A 24,228-nucleotide genomic window follows, 5' to 3' on the forward strand; every position below is an offset into this window, starting at 1 on the left:
CGCTAAGCACATTGTTGAGTGGTTGCATGCCTGAGCAGGGGATGCAAAAATCATGAGAGGCTAACATGAGGTCAAGCTAGCCTGCGCTATTGAAAGCTAGCCTGAACCTCTTAAAGGGGACACAAAAGCAAAATACTGCAGATGATGGAAATCTGAAATAAAAATAGAAAATGCTGGAAATACTCAGCAGGTCTGGCAACATCTGTGGAGAGGGAAACAGAGATAATGTACAGATCCGTGACCTTTCATCAGCCAGGGCTTCTTAAATGGGGAGGTGCATTTTGACTGGAGCAGGTCATGGAAGCCATTTTAGCAGTGAGCTTCCCCCGAGAGAGGGAAGAATGGCACAATATGGCAGAACGTGGGCTACAAGGGTCACCGACGCAGTACTGGAGGCCTTAGTGCGGGAGGTGAACAGGAAGAGAGAAGTAGGAACATGGGAACAAAGGACTTGGGAGCAGGAGTAAGCCATTCGGCCCTTCGAGCCTGCTCCGCTATTTGATAAGATCATGGCTGATCTGGTTGTGGTCTCAACACCACGTTCCTGTCTGCGCCCCATAACCCTTGACTCCGTTGTCAATCAAAACTCTATCTAACTCAGCCTTGAATAAATTCAGCGACCCAACCTCCACTGCTTTCTGGGGAAGAGAATTCCACAGACTAACAACTCAGACAAAAAAAAAAATGTCCTTACCTCCATCTTAAAAGGGAGACCTCTTATTCTTAAACTGTGTCCCCTAGTTCTAGTCTCCCTCACAAGAGGAAACATCCTCCTGGTATCTACTCTATCAAGTCCCCTCAGGATCTTATATGTTTCAATTCGATTACCTCTCTTCTAAACTCCAATGGGTACAGGCCCAACACGTTCAACCTTTCTTCCTAAAATAAGCCCTTCATGCCTGGAATTAGTAAAGTGAAACTTCTCTGAACTGCTTCTAATGCAATTATATCCTTTTTCAAATAAGGAGACCAAAACTGTACACAGTACTCCAGATGTGGTCTCACCAAAATCTTGTACAGCTGCAGTAAAACTTTCCTACTTTTATACTCGATTCCCCTTGAACGGCAACATTCCATTTGCCTTCCTAATCACTGATTCATGTACCAGGACAACCAGATCCCTCTGTATCACCGAGTTCTTCAATCTGTCTCCATTTAAATACTATACAGCTTTTCTATTTTTCCTGCTAAAGTGGACAAGTTCACATTTTCAGGACCAGGATGCCACCTAGATTTACACTGCAAAGATAGAGGGAGTGCACAACAGTTGTGGTCAGTTCTAACAGCGTAGCCCTGAGGACCTGGATGCAGTACCACAATTACAATTATGTCATGACTGGTCAAGGTCAGTAAATGCATCTTCAAATGCCATATCCGACCAACTGCCCCACCAGCCACACACACATTGTTCAATGAACCACGTCGCCTTTCATTCACCTACCAATAATCTCTCCATGGCTCAGACCTCACATTCATAGCTTCACCTCATCCTCCACATTTAGCACCGCTGCAAGCCTTACACACACATCTCACAGGCGTTGCCAGATATTCAACATGGCAGGCGCATCACCCATACACACTGTATCACACTCACTGACACACCTTCTCACTAGCAGGACAACGGTACCACACAACCGCAGGCAGCAGTACATAACCGGAGGGGATAGGCACGGCTGCATGTTCTCACCCCAATGGAGGAGATGGTGCTTGCCATCATTGGAATGGCCGTGACTGAGGCTGTGTCCAGGGGTGGGGCTGAAAGCATCAAAGATGATGGTATGCTCATTCCTCCTTCTAACATCTCACTTCCCCCACCCACCTTTCCCACAATCTCTTCTGATTTACAGGCTTCAGATGATGTAAACATGCACCATGTAGTTCCCTCTTTCCTCTCAGCACACTTCTCCTTTCAGATACCCAACAACTGTCACCTGGCCTGGCGTGATGCAGGAGCAAGATGTAGAAGAGGAAAAGAAACTGATGATGAAAACACACGGTCACTCACTCTCGCCCTCACAGTCACCAGCTCAGATACAGAGACTGCACTTGCTTTAGAAAGTAGCTTAGAGGCAGGATCTGCATGTGGTGTGACACCAGGCACATGTGGCTTACAGGCATGGCAGGGGGAAAAAGTACCACAGTGCCAACTCTCCACGAGTTCTGCTGCAGGAATGCCCACCCACCACCCCCCCAACCTCCCATTCAATTTTGTGACACCCTCCCGCCCCTGCAGGGGGGCGGGGGGGGGGGAGGCGAGAGGAGGCAGGTGTGTAAAATTCTGGCCATGGAGTACGATGTGCAATTTTGGTCTCCATATTTAAGGAAGTATACTTGCCTTGGAGGCAGTACAGCAAAAGTTCACTCGATTGGTTCCTGGGATGAAAGGGTGCCCTATGAAAGGCTAAGTAAACTGGACCTAGACACTTTGGAGTTCAGAAGAATGAGACATGATCTCATTGAAACATACAAGATTCTGAAGGAGCTTGGCAGGGTAGACACAGATTGTTTCCACTGGCTGTGGAACCTAGAACATGGGGAGGCACAGCCTCAGGGTAAGAGGGAAATCATTTAGGACTGAGATGAGGAAAACTTTCTTCACTTAGAGGGTGTGAATCTTTAGAATTCTCCACCCCAGAGGGTTGTGGATGCTCAATCGTTGAGTATATTGAAGGCAGAGATAGATTTTTGGTGTCTCATGGAATTGTGGGGAATATGGAGAGCAGGCAGGAAAATGGAGTTGAGGCAGGAGATCAGCCATGATTGCACTGAATGGCAGAGCAGGCTCGGGGGACCATATGGTCTGCTGCTCTGATTTCTCATGTTCTTACGTGATGTCTGAGTACTGCAGTGGAAGCTCAGACTGAAGTCATGCAAGCTCAGCTTGCTGCCACGAACACTCAGACTGCTGTCACCATGCTTTTGGATACCAGTGTTCAGGAGGAGCTTGCAGGTGTCACTGCAGTCGGTCGCCTATCCTCCCAACAGATTATTCGGATTGTTGAGGCACTGCTCCAGGGGGAATGGTGACGCCGCCATGGAGCAAAAACCTGCTATCCTCCCTCAGGATGATAGCATTCGTCCTCCTGCCACTGCCTGTCTGCCAATACCCTTGTTGTTGTCGGTCAGCCAGCCAACCTAGACAGCTGCCGCCCATGTCGAGGTGATGCAGTCTGAGGCCAGGCATTGTAGGGACAGAGGTGCTCAAGGTCATCCTGCAAGGGCATCTGTAGTCTCTCCCACTGAGTCAACAGCCTACCATCAGCCATGCTACAATCACTGTGATAGCACTACATAGGAGTACAAGGACAAGCAGAAGCATGCAGGCGACAGGCACTATGCAAATGTACAAGGATGATTAGCTGAATTTGTATGGAATATTGGATGTTTTTTAATAAAGTTTGTTCAGAATGTTTATTTATAGTGGCTTTTAGTTCAGCCTTGCGGCCAAGAGAACACTGTGATGCTTAGTATGAGAGGGATGGTTGGTGAGTGGGGAATAGGGGTTGCATTCACTGGAACTGCTGTCAGATGAGATGATCATGGACAGTACATCCGGAAAGGGACTATGCCAGTTGCCTCCTCCCCCTCCTCAGCTGCTCGCCATATAGGTAGCAACAAGTGTTGTGTCCTCAAAATGGAGAGATGAATCGCGAGACGCGCTCTAACGAGCACTGTATGGCTCCTCCAGAGAGCTCCAGGCAGCAGAAGTATTGCTTACACACCCCAATGGTCTGCTTGATGATATTTTGCGTGCTAGCATAACTTCCATCATATGAATGCTGCCATGTGCTTGCATTGTGCACCAGAGTCATGAGATAAGTGGTCAGCAAATGGCCCTTGTTGCCCAGTAGCCACCCTCTGGTTTCTTGTGGTAGTTTAAATACTGATGGTAGAGCAGACTGGCACAGAATAAAGGCATCACTCTAGTCACACACCAGCGAGACATTGAGGGAGTGGAACCATTTGCGGTTGTGGTACATCTCTGTATTTAAATGCAGCAGTGCAAACTGACAGGTAAGAGAGAATTCAACGCATGCCCCTATCTTTGGCTACAGAGTACCAGTGACCTCTCATACAGCAGCAAAGCACAAGATGTTAGCATGGCATCTGTTCCAGCAAGGAAGGAGCCAGATGTGAAGTTGAAAGCCATGATCACTGTTAGTCACTGGCAGTGCCACCCTCGCCCTGCTCGGAGGCTGCAGGTCTGCCTGCAATAGGTGGCAGATTTCCAGGAGCACCGTCTTAGGGAAATGGCGAGAGCACAGCCTTTGTTCCTCACTGAAGTTGAGAGAGGTAAAATGCACCCTGGAGCCCCTGGGTTAATATGGCCTCTTGCTAGGAGTCTTTCTCCCCCTCCTTCCCTTTTGAGCTGCTTGTCTCCTTCTGTGCCACCTTCCTCATCCTCCAAATTATGCTGTAGGCCAAGGGGGAATGGAAATTACAGCACGCAAGACTGGGAGCAAGTGGTGTGAACAGAACCCTTGCTGGGAGAACTAAGGCCTCCATCACATGCCACACAACCTCCTGTATGCATCACCACCTTGGTGGAAATATGTAAATGTTAGGATTACTTCCTTGCTGTCCTACTCGTAACGCCAGTTTGATTTTAGCCTTTGATGTCAATTTTAATTGTGTCTGGGTGGATCTCTGCTAGGTCAGAGTGAAATCAATTCAGATGACATTGGTTTGCTGAAACCACTATTCCTGCAGTGGTGGGGTGGGTGCACTTTAGGGCTTTCTTTTGGTGCTGAACCCACCGGCTAGGATAGGTACCAGTAAAAAAAAAAAATCCCCATCTTGGTTAATTTTTCACACAGCGACGAAGGATGTTAAATACGAGAAGTGTTTTGGCCAGGACAAAGCTGGTGCTGCCCCTGCCAGCTTATCTGTGCCCATTTGCATATCCTGATATACACAAACTCATGAGATCATTAAAGGGACTATTAAGACTAATCTTCCTGAAGTTTTTAAGGAATCAGATGTTCGTTTTACATCTAATCGTGAGGATAAAACCAAACAAGACATAACGTAGGCTCAGGGTCTCAGACTTGTGATAATTTTAACTTGACTTTATAATTTGAGCCTCAAAAGTTTTTAACCAGGGATAATTAGTTCTACTAATTTAATGATTTTAATAATTTAATGCTTTTAATACTTAAATGATGAACTGCATGGACGTGGAGGGACTTATGAAGGAGGTGCCATGCTGTCCCACCCCAGGGAGAGTCAGGTGGTGGAAGGAACCAACACTATCAAGCCCCATTACCATAACAGCAATTTGACATGCACCTCATCATGAGATTTTTTTTTTTAAATCGCATTAGTTTTTAGGAAGCATCTTAAAAATAAACATTTTATTAATAAAATTTTAAACCATCTGCAACAAATGTGGTAAGGAAGGAGAATATCACTTAGTAGATTGTCATTATGTGAAATGTAACTGAAGGAAGGATGAAGATGGGGGGAGGGCGGGGATTTTTATGTACTGGCTGTGGGTTAAAGTACAAACCCCAAAGAGGACTAGGCCAGCGTAAATGTCATCTTCATACTAATGTATGAAATATTAAAAGGAGTAGAGAAGAATAATCTTTGGAAAACCTATCCTCCAACTCAAAAAACTGTTAGGGTCAATGTAACATTAATGTTTTGATAGTTTTGGATGTTAAAATTGATTTCCGACAAAAGATCTTCCAAGATTAGGAATCTAAGAATATGAACCCTCCCCCCACTTCAACAACTATCCTAGAAACTCCTGAGAATGTGGAAACTGGTTCGGATGAAGAGATAGGGAATCAAGATATAGCCTGAAGCTTTCATTGATAGTACGAGGGAAAGTGTGGCCCACTTGCCAGTAGTAATAACTCAGAAATAAAAGCAAAGACATTCTAACATTGATTAATTCGGCTCAACAGCTTATAGGGAAGTCCAATAATTCAGATGGTACAATACAACAGTATTTTTGCCAGTTTAATATACTGAAGAGGGAGAGTAGGATTTTAAACAATATTTTAATAATTCTCACGGCAATCGTTTTAAAATCGACCATTTAACAGTGATGCACAAAGGTGGTACGCTAGAAAGTCTACTTTTAAAACAGACACCAAGGGCGGAATTTTATAAGCCCCCCCACCGACGTCAGGGATGGTGGCAGGGGGAGGGGCCGGAAAAATACTTCTGGGAAAGGCCCGCTATGCTCTCTGACGCTGGTAAGGCCCCACCCCATTTTACCAGCAGTGGCAGGAGCTCGGTGCGGCCATCCTGCCGCTTGGCAGCAGCACCCCAAATAACATATGCAAAGTGCTACTTACCTTGCCTGATTATGTATCCCGCTGCCTCTCACTGCATTGTTCCGCATTTTTCATAAAACAGGCAGCTATCACGTGCCGTCTCGTTCACGAATGAGAAAAGCCAGTGGGACAGCAGAAGGAGCAGTCATCGGACACAGTGCAGGTAAGTGTGGATAGACGAGTCTCAACTCTGCTTACTTGAAGGGAGGTAGCAGAATGGAAAGAGTTGGTATTATCGGGGCACAACTCTGCAGGCATGAAGGGAGATACTGTGTACCCTTCCTCCATAAATGGTGGCCGTTCTGCACCGTTATTTGCGAGAGTGAAGGAGCAATGGCACTCCAGTCACCCTGCTTGTCGGCAGGGTGCCAGAAACAATGGGCATGTAAAAGGTTACATGGCTGGTGGGGCAATCGATGTAGTTGTTACAATCTTAATGTGATCCCACTCTTAGCGGGAACTAAAACGGGCAATGTCATGCCACATAGCTGATGCATCAAAGCACCTGCTGTACCAGTCAATATCAATGGCTGCCCTATTAGGAACCTTCAAAGAAGTGAAGGAACAGAGTTTAATTGTCACTAGGAGAAATGTACGGTTCAGCCTATTTGATCCACTTATAATGATCCATTTACGCTACAGGCAAAACCAGCAGGCACGTGCAGCCCATGTAGGAGGCCACCGATGGTAAGCAGCAGCTCCCCCAAGGAGAGTTCGCCGTGCATTACAGGTCCTTCATGAGATACCTGCAGATACCCGAGCGCCGGTGTCAGCGGCGACTGCGGATGTCGAGAGAGGTGGCGACATGTGCCCTGTTCAGTGATGACCTTCAGTGGACATCCTATGCCTGTGGCTGCTCTTAACTTTTATGCTTCTACATTTCAGGGGCCCACTGGAGACCTTTGTGGGGTCAGTCGGCAGTGCACCACTGCATCAGGGAGGTCACCGCTGCACCGATGTCACTGACACCCCGTACTGGCGGGCCGGTGACTATGTTCGCTTCACAACAGGGCGCTAGGCCCAGAGGGCCAGCTGTTTCGAATCCATTGCAGGAGTCGCACAGGTGCTTTGGGTCATGGACTCCACGCTTGTGGCAATCAAGGCTCCCACCAGGTAACCAGCTGTATAAGTAAACAAAAAGAGCTTCCACTCGCTCAACGTGCAGCTAGTATGTGAGCACCGTAAACTTCTTTATGCAAATCTGTGGCTGCTTTCCAGACAGCTGCCATGGTTCCTGCATCCTGTGCCAGTCCCAGGTGCTGCTGCTGTTCACTGAAGTATCTCAGATGTAGGGGTGGCCTCTTGCATGATGAGGAGACACATCAGCAGGAATCCTCCTCTGACTGAGAACGCTGAGGACATACAACAGGAAATGCGCATGGAAGGGCAGAGGGCACCTAGGCACCGCCTGCAGCGAGCTCGGGATGCACAGCAACGCCTTATCAAAGGGTCTTCACTCCATAGGACACACCATGAGCTTTGCAAGCCACAAAGCACCCTCGCTCACCTGTTGTGCAGCAGTCTGCATCTGTAATAACTTTGTCTCAACCACAAGAGGCAGCAGCAGACTGACCCATTGTAAGTGTTACTGCATCCATGGAAACAGACGAGTAATGCTGGCATGGCAATGATGCTATTGCATACATTGGTATTCCTGAAAGGCCGATGAAGAAAAGGGATGAGACATGAGTGGTACATGCTGGCACGTCATTCACAGAGTAAAAAACACCACGTTAGAGAAGATTTAGCGAAGTACTTATTTACATTGTAGTGATACCTGTGCATTCGCGATTGTGTCATGGTGTTTTCTTTAAATGCTTGCGAGTGCCCCTTCTCAGTGAAGCCTCAGTACCAGCAGCCTGACTGGAGGAAGGCTACTGATCGGATTGCCTTTTGGCAGTGGGTGAATTTAGCAGTCGTCCTCTGTGTGCACAAGACCTGGAGAGCCCCAGCTGACTGTTGGGCGGGGGCGGGGGGGTTGAAATACTGCATCCTTGCAGAACTCCCCTCAGATGTCGTGGCTGCTGCAGCTTGACTCACAGGCAGAGGGGCCGGCGTCCACATTGGAATCACCTTGAGGGTGGAGCCCGCCTATGTTGCACTGGCTCACCTCCTCCAGCTCAAGGCTCATTTGAAACCTTCTGCTTTCCTGGGAAGGACCAGGGGCAGGGACAGTCTCCATTGCCCTCGTCCCTTTCTTGCCTTGCCACTGCTGACTGATGTTATGGCAGTGGCGAGGGATTGCAGGTCAGCGCGGATTAATTGATTCTGACTCACCACGAGGGCTGCCCGTCTCAATGGATGATGCCAAGCGCTCACATGCCTGGGACATGGCAGCTGTCATGGCCTGGATGGACTTTCCCCCCCACCCCCAAATCATTCGCTCAAGGTTACGCATGGCCTGTGGCATCTCTGTCTGATGTTGCCAGGACTGCTGCAGCAGCTCCAGCGTGGCCTGTGTTATCAACAGCAGAGGGTCATCAGTAGCCTTGGACTCACCATAGGACTGGCCACCCACAGCCCTCCGACTGTCAGGGGCCTCGGCTGTCTCAGCCTCAAGTCAGCTGCTCGGGCGTGTGTGCAGTGCTCTCACCAGCTTGTGACCTAGACAAAGGGTGAACAGAAGGTGACTATCTGCGCTTGTGGAAGGTGCATTAGTGTCATGGGACGCTGGTTCCTCGGAGGATGTCTCTTCCTCTGAGGTGCGGGGAGGTGTCCTGTGCACCCAGGGTTGGTTCAGAACGTAGACCTGGAAGACTCAATGGGAAGAGCACAATGTCTGTTCTGATGTTGCACGTCACAACTATAACAGCCTTGCATCACACAACAGAAATTCCACATCTATCATTGTTTATATTAATTGGACGTATGTTCATGTACCCAGAGGTCTCGGTCACCAAATGGACATGGCAAATGGCTTACTGCTAATCTCCAGGGCCTCCTCCTCAGCTGGAGAGCTGTCGTAGATTTGGCACACCGCCACCAGTATGGGTGATCTGCCTTGCATTGTGGGCCCTCCTCGCCTGGAGGAACGAGGAGGCAGATATTAAGCATGTCATATTAACAGCACGACATATCACAAGAGGGGTGCTGGGCACAAAGGTGTGCACTACTGACTTCGCCAGTCATGTAGGTGCCATGCTCTGAGCAGCAGACAAGGATAAGTTCGATCATACATTTCTCCATTCATGTCACATCTTTCCTCCCAGCCCAACCTCCATGTCTTTGGCATGGCAGTGGCACAGTGTCAGTGGAGCCCTGATGTAAATTGGCACTTACTTTCACAGATGGTTCATCTTCCAACGTTGTCCCCAATCACAGCGGCTGGCCCACAGCTACCGAGCTCCTGTGCCACCTCCAGTCAGGCTGCCTTGGTCTGGCGGGAGGGCCTCTTGCCATCGCTGGGAGAGAGAGGACCTCCCGCTTTGCCCACACAGCCTGGACAGTGAGTAGGGAGGCATCACTGAACCGTGGAGCCACCTTGGAACGACCCTCTGATGCCATGAAGCAGAATTATGCTGCCTTCACTGGATTAATATTCAGCAGTCCAACAGCCGTGACCTTCACAGTGGAGGCATGACAGCAGTGCTGGCTACCCTTTAATTAGGGCCCCAGCATCTGATTTTGGGCTGATCTGACACAGACACTGGCGCCGGAACTCCTGCCCCCTCTACATGTTTTTTTGAGGGGTGGGGGGCAACGTGTACTACTAATGAGCTGCCGCACTAAATATCGCAGGGGCTCTGCGATGGGTGGCCTGTAAGGGTGGACTGCCAAGATTGTAAAATTCAGCTCCAAGTCTTAAGAAGGAATAAAGGCCCTGACCAGGTTAACTGCCCGCTGGATGTCATGGGAAATGGTGGTATTAAAATTTGATTTGTTTTTAAAAATATAAGGCAGATTACCTCTACAAGGACAAATTTGCTGAAGCTAATAAGTGCCCTAATGGAGGCAGTTGATGAAATGGTAATGTCAGTCAAGCCCCCACCAAGAATGAGGAAAATTAATTTTGCCAAATGAACATTGATTTTAAACTGTTGAAGAACTTACTTTAAAAAAAACAATTGCAGACCTTGACTGGAGAGACACATTAGCCTAACAGACAGTACTTCAAAAAGGATAAAAGGGGCTATTCCCTGCTCCAATTTAATCCACAATGGACTTTTGATTACCAGACATTGAAGGTGGAAAGGCTAGCATTCCAGGTTAACTGCTAAGGTGGCCGAATACACAAACAGACGTGGTCAGACTGGTTTGGGTCACATGACAGACTGTTGGGGTTTTTTGAATTTGAACTTCCAACAAGGAATTTGAAGTGAGAAAGCTGTTTACTCCTGGACTGGAAAAGACCTCTTTCCTGTCTGCTCTCATCAGCTTCGGAAACCATTTAAGACACATGAACCACAAGAGAGAAAATTCTCCTACAGTGAACAAGGTTTAAGAAGAATACTGGGCCCCAACAAAAAGCAAGAATTACCGACAATCAGGGACCTACAGCACACTCAAAGTATAGTAACAAACCCTTCTTCAGAGACTGCCTCAAACATCTCCATTTTATTTTTTCTTCTCTTTTCTGTCTCTATTTGCATGTGCGGATCACGTGTGCATGCTAGCGTGGGCACAGCGTCTATCGGTAGGAGTTAACTGACTTAGAGTTTAAGTTTCAATAAATTTCACTTTTCTTCTTTAAACCCAAGAATACCTGGGTGTACGCATTTCTTTGCCTTTTAATTGGAAAGTAGTGAACAAGGATTCAAAGGGGGAAGCTCAAAACAGTGTGTTTAAAATTAAACCCTGTTACAATAAGACCAGATGGAAACAGTAAAAAACCCCTAGACACCTTTCTCACCTGCTCGTAACAGGAAACCGAGGCGTTTGAAGATTTTAAAATGAATACTGCCCCGACCCAGATAACATGACGATTGATGAGGTTTTAGATTTAGCTAGCCACAACTCCATGATCATGCTGAAGATCCTTACACTATGGAATATCAAATCGTTCTTGATGCAGTTAAATTTTGTAGAATGTTTTTAAATTCTCAAGTCTGAGGATTCTGAAGTTTTAAAAAGTATAGATATTTGGCGACCAATCAGAATTGGATCAATTTTACTCCAAGAAAATAATTGCCAAAAGATTAGCCAATGCAATTAGCATCAACTCCAAACAGAAGGGCTTTATTGCCAGAACAAGACCATTTTACTAAATTGCCTCAAGAGAGATGAAAAGGAATAAAAAGCACTTAGCGGTCACTCATCAATCTTACTAGCCTTCAACTCTGGGGCATAAATTAATTTTAAACAGCCTTCAATGTTTTGGGTTGTGCGATAAATTTATCAAAAGCATGTATTCTGCAGTTTCGACCAAGATTGAGGCTGCTAAGGGTAAGACTACACTTTTTCAATTTGGACATCAAACTGATCAACCCATTGTCACCCTTGCTTTTTAACATTGCCCTTGGACAATTTGAACATTAGTGAATGGGTTTGTCAAGACAGCAAAAATCAACACAATATACAGCTCTGGCATCCGCAAATGATATTGCACTGTTCAGCAATTCCTATAGAGGTATGCCTTAAGACAGGATTGAAAATTAAGAACACTGCAGGTCTTTATATAATTTGCAAGAGCAAAATATTCCTTTACAATACAGAAAATAACTGGACCTTGGAGTAGTGTGAAGTTGGTAGCTTTGAAAAATATCTAGGAGCCTGGGTCGACCCCTTGGCTGGCGTCAAAGTGGATAACTGGGATGCTAGCTAAGGTTCAGGGCCGGATAGATAACCTGATGCTGATGCCCTCAAACTCACCTAGAGGTTGGAGATTTTTTAAAAAACCAACATGATACCTCAAGGAGATGGAAATAAAAAAGTGGGGCATCACAAAATACATTCAAAAGGCCATTAAGAACGTATTACATCTGCCTGCCGATATCTTGGATCATATTTTATACGCCAGGAGTAGGAATGGAGGATTGGTTCTCCCAAAATTAGAAATTCAAAGACCCGCTGCAATTAGGAAACTCGAGGCCCTGGATTTCATCATTAAAGCTTTTTGCACTGATCATGGATCTGACCTTTAAAACAACACTGAACATTTGAAGATCCTACAGAAGAAAAGAAATTAAGCTTTTCAGTGCTAAGTTCTGTGCATCTTCAGATATGACGCACATATCTGAACGTGGTCATGCTGTTCCACTCTTGGTGGAAGAGAAGATGGACAATGCTATGCAATGCCAGTTTATGCATGAAAGCACCTGATGCACCAGTCGTCATTCTTTGCCCTGTTAAGTACCTTCGAAGTGAAGGAACTGAGTTTAATTGCAACTTGAAGATGGGGATAGTACAGCCTATATTCATTGAAGCACTTGTCATATGGAGCCATATGCATTTCAGGCAAAACCAAGAGGCAGGTGCAGCCCACGTGAAACCCCTGGTCCTAAGCAGCACCAATATAGATTGCCGTGCATCTACAGGTCCTGCATGACATACCTGCAGATGTCAGTGGCGACTGTGGATGTTGAGAGGGGCAGTGACACATCTGTGCCCTGAACGATGAACTGCAGGATGGGCTTCGGTGGACATCCTATGCTTCTGCCCCTCAAAGTGACAGCGGCTCTTAACTTCTACACCTCTGCATCATTTCAGGGACCGACAGTCAGCAGTGCACAACTGCATCAGGGAGGTCACCGATGCCATGTAACAGAGGGCTGATGACTATGTCCACTTCAGGACGGACCCGGAGGGCCATCGGTTGTGGCTCCATTGCGGGATCCCCCACAGGTGCAAGGAGTCATAGACTGCACCCACGTGGCCATCCAGGCTCCTGCCAGGCGACCAGCTGCACACACAAGTCGAAAGGGCTTCCACTCGCTTAACATGCAGCTAGTATGTGATCACTGGAAAAGCTCCATGTGAGTATGTGCCCTCTTTCCAGGCAGCTGCCATGATGCCTTCATCCTGGGTCAGTCCCAGGTGCCGTTACCATTCACTGAACTGTTGCAGATGGAGGGGTGGCTTTTTGGAGACAGGGGCTACCCCTTGCAGACGCCGGTGAGAAACCACACCACTGATGCAGAGGAAAGATACAAATGCCAGCCAGGGCACTACAAGAGCCATCATTGAGCAGCTGATTGGCATGCTGAAAATGTGCTTCTGCTGCCTGAATAGATTGGGTGGTGCCCTGGAGAACAAACCAGAAAGGGTAGCTTTTATAGTTGCTGTGTGCTGTGCACAACTACACATTCAATAGGGTGATAGGGTTGTGGGGGGGGGGGGGGGGTGTGGAAGAAGAGGAGGCCTTACAGGATGAGGAGACACACAAGCAGGACTCCTCGGAGGAGGATGAGGATGGAGAGGGCTCGCAGCAGGGGAAGGCGCACAGGAGGAGAGAGCACCCAGGCGCCGCACGCAGAGCGAGCAAGGGATACATGGCAATGCCTTATTGATCAACAGTTCTCCATACCATAAAAACCACCATGTGCTCTACAAGCCGCACAGCACCCTCGTTCACCTGGTGTGTAGCAGTTGGCATCCTCAACATCTTTGTCTCCATTACTGGCAGCAGCAGACTGAGCCATTGCATATGTGGGGATGCACATGAGTAATGCTGACATGGCAATGATGCCATTCCATACATTGGCAGTTCTGAAAGGTCAATGATGTAATAATGGGAGGAGACACAATCAGTATATGCTGGCACACTTCATTCACAGTAAAAAATGACACATTAGTGAAGAACATTTAGTGATTGAGCTTTTTACAGTGTAGTGTCACCTGTGAAGACCCATTTGTGTCATGGTGCTTTTTTTTAAAAAAAAAAGAACGTTTGCAAGAACTCCTTTGCAGTGCCATCTCTGTGCTAGCAGCCTGACTGGAAGTAGGCTGCTGATCAGATTGCCCTTTGGCTGTTGTCCTCTGTGTGCACGAGGACTAGAGGGCCTGGCTGGCTGGGGAAATCCTGCGTCTGTGCAGAACTCTCCGCCGACATCATGGCTGCTGGAGCTGAACTCACCAGCAGAGGAGCGGAGGGGTCGGTGTCCACATTGGAGTCACCTTGATGGGCAACCCTAGATATGGCTTGCCTCCTCCATCTCCGGCTCATTTGAACCCCTCTGCTCTCCCGGGAAGGACCAAGAGCAGGGAACATTTCCATGCCCCTGCTCCCTATCTCGTCTAGCCACTGCTGAAAGGATCTGATAGCCTCCACAAGGGATTGCAGGTCAGCGCATATTAATGGAATCTGGCTCACCAAGAGGACTGCCGTCCTCTCTATGGATGAAGTCATGCACTCAAATGCCTGGGACATGGCAACTGTCATGGCTTGGATGGACTCCCCCATCTTCCGCTCAAGGCTGCGCATGGTCTGCGGCATCTCCGCCAGATGTTGCCACGACTGCTGCTGCAGCTCCAACATGCCCTGTGTTGTCAAGGGTCATCAGTAGCCTGGGGCTCAGCATGGGCCTGGCCACCCACATCCCTCCGACTGTCAGGGGCCTCGGCTTTTGCAGCCTCAGTCAGTTGCTCGAGCGTGTGCGCAATGCTCTCACAAGCTTGCGAATCAGACACTAAGGCCAATTGGATTCCCACTGAGGTGACTGTATCTGTGCTGGTGGAAGGTGCGGGAGTGTCATGGGACGCTGCGTCCTCTGAGGAGGTCTCTTCCTCTGAGGTGTGGGAGTAGCCCTGGGCCGCCGGATTTGATTCAGAGCATTGATCTGCAAGATACGAGAAGAGCACACAGCCTATCTTTATGGCGCGCATGTAACAATAATTACAGCATCATCTCAAACAATAAAGTTCTCAGTAATCATTGTGTATATCAACTGGTGGTATGTTCACCCAGGAGCCTGAGCTCATCACCAACTGAACGGTCCACACGTATAGCTGCAAGATCCAGGGCCTCCTCCTCAACCTGTGTCAGCGTTCGGACATCTGGCACTCCTCCACCAGTCCTATTTGACTCCCTAGCAATTGTGGGCCCTCTTTGCCTGGAGGAGCAAGGAGGCAGATATTAAGCAATGCAAAGCAACACCACAACAGGTCACAAGAGGGGTGCTGAGCCCAAGGGTGGGGGAGGCTTGGTCTGCACTACTGAGTGAGCTACTCATAGGTGCCGTGTTTTTTCATACATTCATGTCATCTCATTCCTCCCTACCCAACCTCCCATCTTTGGTAGAACAGTGGCACGCAACACCCAGGTTCAGTGGAGTCATGAAACAAAGTTCTACTTACTTTTGTGGAGCACGGATCATTCAACCTCTTGCGGCACTGGACCCAAATCACGCTGGATTGCTCCATGGCTACTAACATCCTCTGCCACCTCCAGTGGGGGGGGGGGGGGGGCGGGGGGGAAGCACATCGCAGTTATGTTAATGAGCTGCTGCGCTCAATATTGCAGTGGCTCTTCGATGTTTGAAGCCTCTTGGCGGTGAGCTTGTAAAATTCAGCCCGATTAAATATTTTGGATTAGTCAGTGGTGCTCAGGGGAAATGATTTAAATTTAATGATACCTTAATGAAGTTCCTTGGTACAGATAATTTTAAAACAAACAAACAGTCACCAGCCAAACCTCTTGATTTGCGATGTCACTGATACTCAAAATTGACAGATATGGATGTACAAGTGTCATTAACTTGCAAGTTAATCTTTTTCACATTTAATACTTCATTCTGTATTTTAATCTTTTAGTCCATTTTAATAATTCACTATTTTAGTTGAGCATTTTAATAATAAATTTTAATAAGTTTCGTCAATTGCAATCCCTATATTGGCACTTGAAATGAAGGAGGGATTGACTAACTATACTTAAGTCGAATGGCTAATATTTTGTCTCCTCCCTGCGGCGTATCTTCCACGCTGGTGGAATTCTATGTTACATTCTCAAATTTTACCTGCTCCCTAAAAGGCTGTGAAATCTATCGGATTTGACTTCATGAACAAGCCACGTTAAACTTGTAAAATACACAATTGTGCGTTTATTAATAGCTGTACAAACACTACTAACTCACTTATAGCCAGCAGAAATCAAAATCAACAACTAACCCAAAAGTGGTTGATTTTCCCCTTTAAACTAGCACTGGGGAGGGGTCCATCCTGCTGCTGAACTCATGTTCAGCTTTGCAAGGTTGAGAGGGCATTAGGTGGAGCACTGAGGTCCAAAATGGCAACACTGGAGTAAAATCAGCATTACACATTAACAGGTATGATCTGTCTACTTTCAGTACACACTCCTAGCCCCTGTGCTAATGACCTTCCCAAAATAGCATCCAACTTGGCCAGCACCAGAAAATGTGCGCGGTGCAGGCACCATTTTGGACTAGAACATACCCCTGTAGTAACAAAAATACAGGCACTATGCAAATCGAATTTTGCAGTCACTTTGTATTGGACACAAGGACCCTGAAATTCCCTAGGAATTCTCCTGCTGTCCTGAGGTTCCATTAGTTTCCCAAAGACGCAGCAGTAGATGGGAAGAACACATGCATAGTTTTTGACATGCTGTTTATCTGGTTTTGTATATGGAGATGCTGGAAAAACTATCAAATTTCTGTTATCAACTGAATCTGCCTGGCGCTTTTACATTGGCAGAGATACATCTTACTCCGACATGTAGACTAGCAGCGCAAGAAAAATAAAAGATAGCTATCTCTGATGTAATGTGCACAGTTCAATGCTTCCATAATTAATGCACTGAATTTTGTATTTGAATGCTTCAAGTTTTAACACAAGTGGGTTAGTGCCTTGTAAACAAAAAAAAAAATGCAGGTAGGCACAAACACATTGAAAGTAGGTATTCCAAGATCTTTCTGAATTGCAGATATGAAGCAGAGCGGGGCATAGCTGGAAGAAGCACATGCATCTTCAGTAGCAGAGACCTATTCAGTCTTATTTTTAAAGATGTAGTACATGGTTTGATTTTGAATCTGTAAATGTTACTTATATTAATACATGACAATTATGAAATAAAGCAATTTTACTATTCAATGACAACCTGGAAGGGCATGCATAGCCTAGTACGATTTAAGACAATCTGGCTTTTTGTCAAGTTAGCAAAATAATTTATAATTTAACAAAACCCCTTTTAACAATGTCCAAAAAAGTGATTATGCATGCAGTAATGGTGAAGATAAAAAAAATCTGCAAGGTTATGACAATTTCAATAAATAGACTGCATCTCAGTAAAAATAAAAGTTAGGAGCTCATGGACAAATGTATGTACCTTCATGAGATGGTTGTTCAGTCTGAAGTGCAGAGGAATCTGCTTATGCCAATCGGATATAGGAAGAAGAACAAATCAGTGTCTGGCTCGGAGAAGTCAAAGCAGACTTTATCAATAAGCAAATAATGGTGTGTAAAGAACAAGCTACTGATGTGTCGGTATGGAGTGGTATTGAGCACTAATACCTCTCTTGGGAACCTCTATAGTAATTATTATACCCTGTATAAATCATTGTATTTAAAATGTTTCCCCCCACTTACTGATAAGATCAGACTATTTATCCCAGAATAAAACACACCAACCAGTTTTCTTTAACAAATAAAATTATCAGATGATAAAACAAGTCTTAACCAGTAATGAAGCAAAGCATAAACACATTGAAATATTAAATTTCCCTATCTACCTTAACCCTTCACTCACAGGTTAACCAGAAAAATAAAAGGGATTTGTGTTTTAGAGCTCTATTACAAAAAAAACCACACACTTGGGTTAAATATTTGCTAATTTTTGAAGGTATGGAAAGATGTCTTTTGTTTTGGTTTGACACCCGAAATGCATATAGACAGCGGTTATTGGGATCTTCCACACAGAGTTCTTTTCAGGCAATGTTGAAAATCAGTTGGGGTAAGCTTCCAGGAAATGCAGCAGAGGTTTCAGACACAGGCCTTACAGGAGAAATGTGGCAACAGTTTAATTTGCTTCTTACACTTGCTTCTCAGCTGAGAGAAATGGAAAACTAGCAAGATTTTCCCCCCCCAAAAAGAGCTGGAACAGACGGCGTTGGGGTGGTTTGTTCTTCTTGACAAGGAATGACTAACTCCTTTTCAAACCACTGTTCGTCCCCAACTACCTTTTGTAACAATTCAAAATGAAACAAAACATTCCAGAAGTCAAGCTCTCAACCTCTAGAAATCTTGACCTGTCACTTTTTGTAAACATCTTCCCCCAAGTCAAAAATAACCCCTACTGGGTAATTATTTGAAGATAGAGATCTTCCAGTGACCCTTGTTTAAAAAAAAAACCTCTAAAGATTCCTTTTCAATTTTAAAAACACATTCTCAATTTAAACAAAAAAAAAATGGAAGCACTCTTATCAGGAAGTGCCCATCGAAAAGTCTTCTAAAATTCACAGTTGGTGCAGTGAAATTAAAACATTACAAAACAGACATACATAAATAAATGACTAAAACGTCAGGCAAGAATTTTACCTTCTTCCAACTTGGCCTCATCCTCTACTTTTACTTCTTCCTCCTCTACTTCTTCCTCCTCTACGAAAAAGTTTTAAGTAGAAAGTTAAATAGCAACCTAAAAGATACTTCTGATTTCACTGAGGAATTCATGTAAGGCTTCATCAATAGCTCAGCAAGTTTATCCAGTGGGCAAAAAGGTGCTAAAGAGCCTAGATACTTTCCACGATTAGTACCGGGTCTGCGTTGAGTTATTTGTTTTGGAAAATTCATTTAGGGCCACTCCACATTTGCTCCATGCACCAATTGCTTGGATGAGAGGTACAAGCCATATTGGAGCTCATGCACCATTTGATTAAACTTTGCAAGCTACTACGGCTATCCATTGCAACCTGCATAATTGTGGGGGGAGGGAATCCCTGATGCTATTTAAAGACAGCTGTCAACTCTTAAAAGGGGTGGTGTATCTTGGCTGTAATCAAGTGTGGTGTGAATGTTACAAGTGCCAGGCAATGACTATTGCCAACAAAAGTGATTCTAACCATCTGTCTTTGATTCAATGGCATTACAATCAGCAAATCCACCGTCAACATGCTGGGGGACCAGGAACTGAACTAACCAGCCATATGAATACAATGGTTGCAAGTGCAGGTCAGAGGCTGGGAATTCTGTGACAAGTAACTCACCTCCCGACTCCCCAAAGCCTGTCCACCATCTACAAAGGTAGAGGTCAGGAGCGTGATGAAAAACTCTCCACTTGTTTGGATGAATGCAACTCCAACACTTCAGAAGCTCGACAGCAGCCTGCCTGATAGGCACACCATCTACATTGTAGAAGATCTTCATGCACAGATTCAAAACTAGTCAGTCAACCATCGAGCAAGAAGTCAGAGCTATGAACACATACAGTGGGGCCCACTGCAGTCTCTGGTAGCTCAAACTGCTGCCATCTTAGCTTTGGGTTCAAGCTTTTAAACAAGAATAATGTGTACAAGGGCTTGAGAACATCACATCATTGCAGTTCTCATGCCAAGTGCTGAATCTCAGCCCAAGAGAAAGGTACATGCTCTATTCACTCAGGATAACAGCACGCCTGCTCCCCCGCCAGCCCCTCAGTCAATATCCTTCTTGGTTCCAAACAGCCCCCAGAGATGGTACAGTATGCTGCTGGGCCTTCTATGGCCAGAGCTCCTTGGGGTCACCCACTACAGACATCTCAAGTACCCACCGTGGACGTTCAGCAGCTTGTAACCTCCCAACCTGTAACCACAGGGGAACTACCTCATGGCAGCACCAGGGCAGACAAAAGATGGACACTATGACCTAGTAAAATTGATCTGTACATTTCTTTTTTTTTTAAAAAAAAAAGAGGCTATTTGTTACTCACAGGTGGAGTAAACAGATTAAAAATATTTTGTAATAAACCCATTTTCAGCTGCATTATTAAAGCTGCACCAGGATACCACTCAAAAAATTCATAATGCAAACTTCATTTTAATTCTGCTCGATTGCACTGGTTCATGGAAGTTCAGCAATATACAAATTAATTTAGGACAAAAAAGAAACTTCTTAAAAAAAAACTAGCACAATCTTGAGTGCAATTTGCACTTGGATTAGACTGTATGCAGAGCGCAAGTACTGGGCCTAGGGATTTACACAAGGGTGATTTTTAACATTTCATTGCTAAATGAAATGAACTGTCTAAGAAACATAGCATTAACACTTTCTTTACATTGTTGTTGGACTCAACATTCCTCATCACTAAGCTAGTGCAACCTTTGGGGGCATTCATTTGGTGGGTGTAAAGACTTAGCTTGAGGGATTGGATGGTGATGCATTGGGGAAGGGGTCAGATATTGTATTTCACGTTGGCTAATTTGCTGCCAAAAATTACGACAGCTGATGCAAATGATGACCTTGTTCTTCATCGGCACCAGCTTATATTGTCTCCGTGGGTTAGCTCCTTCAAAATAATGGAACATGAAGCACATGAAGATAAACCCAGTGTTAATGTCTTCTGGTTCCCATAAGTTAGGAAGAATCACACTTTATAGACTTAATACTGGAGACATTATGTATTGCATACAGCTTTCCATGCCACTTGGTAAAACTGATTTTAGATGGTATAGTGTTATCAATCAGATGACTACAGTGCAGCAGTGAATGCAGCACATCAATTAGTTACTAGTTCATTAGGTCTCAGCTCTTTAATATATAAATATCCCTTTTAAAAACAATGCCTCTGTCAATAACCATTCCAATTGTGAAAAAAATGTTACTTGACTTTTAGAAATAAACAACCTCTGAGGCTCTAAGCTTATTTTCTTTTCTAAAATTATTCACAATATCGCATAGGTGGAAAGATGCTATGCTGCCATCTTGTAGATTTGGCATTTGTTACTCAGTAGTGGATTGGCACGCTATACAGGCGATGTTGCTCCTGCTGTTGTAGGAGTTGTGCCTGCTGTTGCTAATGTTGTGTTATTTACGAGTGATGTTGCCTTGCTAGATAGTGATGTGACCAGTGTTGATGGCCTTTTCTGTTTTCCCAGTTCAAGTGTAATTTGAATATGGATGCTCTTTCGTCTCATTTGCTTACCGATTTCAGTCTCAATGATGTATGACCTTGGAGTCTCAGCTTCACCAACAACTTTTTTTGGGCTCCAGGTTTTCATGATTGTATCTTGTATACGTACAGGTTTTTCCTTTCAACAGGACAAGTAGGGATTTAGCACGCTTGAAGTGTCGACCTCCCTCTACCTGTGCTTCAGTGAGTTGTCTCACTTGGAGGATGTATCTTGCTTGGCAGATTTGTCTTATACTTTCTTCCATTCAACAGCTCTGCAGGTGATTTCATGTCAGCCTTGAGAGGCATGGATTGGAGTAACAATATGGCAAGGCTTGGGTCTTCCTTTGTCTCGGCATTTTGCAAGGGTTCTTTTGGCCATCTCTATGCATCTCTATAAACCCATGTTTTCGTGGGTAGTGTGATGGTGAGGTGATGGAGTTAAACCCATACTGGTCAGCGAATTCTTTAAATTCCCTGGATGCGAATTGGGTACCATCACAATCTTTTCCAGAATCCCTTGCTCAGCAAACAGAACTCATTCTGCTGGGAGAATTGTTGTAGCTCTCCAGTCTTTCATCTTCCAGATAAAAAAGGAAACTTTAGAATAGTAGTCTGTAACTGAGAAATACCAGTCTTGATTTTTTTTTTATTAAAAGGTTGACCGTATACCATGGTCTGGGTGGTACTTCCATTAGCCATCATCTCTTTCTACACTTGCATGTAGACACCATATTTTCAATGTCTTTGTATATGCCTATCCAGTACACAGCTGATCTAGCTTTGAGGTTACACTTTGCCATTGGGTTTAATAATATAGACCATTCAGCCCCTCGAGCCTATCATTCAACTAGATCATGACTGATCTAGTATGTCAAAGCCATTTTCCCACACTTATCACCATATCTCTTGAAGATACTTGATTACCGAGCCTCCACAGCCCTCAGGAGATAGAGAATTTCAAAGATTCACCACCCTGAAGAAATTCCTCTTCATCGGTCCTAAATGGTCCAACTCTTATTCTGAGACTATGTCCCCTGGTTTTAGACCCTCCCCCTCCCCCCCTCGGTCAGGGCAAACATCCTTCCTGCATCCACCCTGTTCAACCCTGTACGAATTCTATATGCTTCAATATATCTTCATGTATCTTTGGGAGAAGTTCTTCCTGCATTGTTTGGGATCGAACTATTCTGAATCCAGCTAGCAGAACATCTTATAAGTGAGATGTCACCTCCAATAGCCAGCAATACAGCAGTACTGGTCAAATGTTCGCTGTATCTCATCAGGCCAACCCTGATCACCTGCTGAGAGAGCATCTCTAACTCTGCTTCCTGGTCTCATCTCTAATTTGGTTCCGTTTCGGGGTGTTGTGTTCACTAGCTAATGAATCTTTATACCTAGATCTTCTTTCTAGTATTTCCCCGGTGGTGACAGCAGGAGGCAAGGCATCTGCCCGCACCATTTCTCTTCCTGGCTTCTATTTCAGAGTGAAATGGTAACTCTGAACCCTCAGGAATAACCTTTAGTCTTGCTGGTGCTTTACATAGATCTTTCTTGTAAATCTGCTCCAGTGGACAATGATCACTCTCCACTATGAGCTTTCTCCCATAGAGATATGTATGGAACTTCTCAAAAGTTCTATGTTGGCATATCTGGTCTCAGCTGAGGTTAGAGCTTTGGATGTAACTGCTATTGGCTTTCCCTCCTGTACTAGTGCTGCTCCCAGTCCTTTTATAGGAGCATCTACCTGGATAGACAGATTTCTTTGTCATAGTATGACAGACTTGTCTCCTTGCTTATTACCTTTGAGTTTGTTGAAATCCTAGTCATATGACTCTAGTCACTGGTACTTTACATCTTTCATCAGCTCCCGCAGGCTTGGTGTGTTGTGAAGGAGCTCATATTGGATCAAGCCAAGGAAACTTCAACTCTTCTCTTGGGACCTCCATCCAAGAGATAGCTCAGATTCTCTCAGGACTTGGCTGGACTCCAAGTCGGTACACTGTTCAAGAACTGGCATTCTGTCATCTTCACAAAGCATTTGTCTGCATTTAGCTTTATCCCACTTTTCCTGGTTCTCTATAGCTTCATGTAGATGGTAATCATGATCTTTTCCATCTATACCATATATTTGGATGTCAGTTATGCCGACTGTTCCCCAACATCCTCAATATATCTTGTCCATCTGCTGGAACACATCCTGGCTCACTTTAAAGCCAAAAGGTGGATGCAAGAATTTGTACCATCCAAAGGGCGTGTTGAAAGTTGTCAAAGATTCCTTGTTGAGCTTCATGTTCCAGTAGCCATTTCTGGAATCAAGCTTGCTGAAAACTTTTGCCCCACCAATGTTGGTATGATCTCTTCCAGTGTTGGAATAGGGTAGTGATTCCTCTACTACTTAACATCTTGGAATTCAGGCAAATTCTTAGCTGTCCATTTGGCTTCTCTCACCACAATGGAATTTACCCAATCTGTAGGCTTGGACTCTGATAATCACCTTTTCTCTCATCTCTTGCAGCTCTCTTTCAAGCTTTCCTTTTAGTTCTTTTGGTACTTTACATAGGTATTAATTCACTGGCATCATCGCTGGGTCAATACAGAGAATGTGAAAATAGAATGGCAGTCAACATAAAAGGGAACCCAAAGATCTGATGTAAATAGTAAGCAAGTAGTAAGAGGAGCAGTGGGGCCTTTTAGGGAGAGTAATGTATGCTTAGAGGCACAGGACAATGCTAATATACTTACAGTATTTTGTATTAGTGGTCACTAGAGATGGAGGTTGACAAAATATTAGTAGAAGCAGAGAGAGTAGAGACAATGGATAAAAATTGAGGGGGGGGGCAGGGGGAGGAAGAGGAGGGAAAGTACTAAAAAGGTTGGCTATGTTGAGGGTAGGTAAGTCACCTGGTCTGGATGGCTTGCATCAAAAAAGTTGCTAAAGAAAGTGGGGATGGAGATAGCAGAAGGGCT

At 45.2% G+C, this 24,228-nt stretch overlaps 1 protein-coding gene across 1 annotated transcript in view; it reads right to left on the reverse strand.

Moving 5' to 3' along the window:
• Positions 1–24,228, reverse strand: part of LOC137384922 (troponin T, fast skeletal muscle-like) — an 87,994-nt gene that overhangs the window by 37,968 nt on the left and 25,798 nt on the right. Inside the window, exon 5 of the mRNA XM_068059631.1 lies at positions 18,714–18,773. Within this exon, the coding sequence (XP_067915732.1) occupies positions 18,714–18,773 (60 nt within the window). The remainder of the gene's footprint in view (positions 1–18,713; positions 18,774–24,228) is intronic.

Source organism: Heterodontus francisci, chromosome 27 (genome assembly GCF_036365525.1).
Source record: "Heterodontus francisci isolate sHetFra1 chromosome 27, sHetFra1.hap1, whole genome shotgun sequence".
Taxonomy (NCBI): Eukaryota; Metazoa; Chordata; class Chondrichthyes; order Heterodontiformes; family Heterodontidae; genus Heterodontus; species Heterodontus francisci.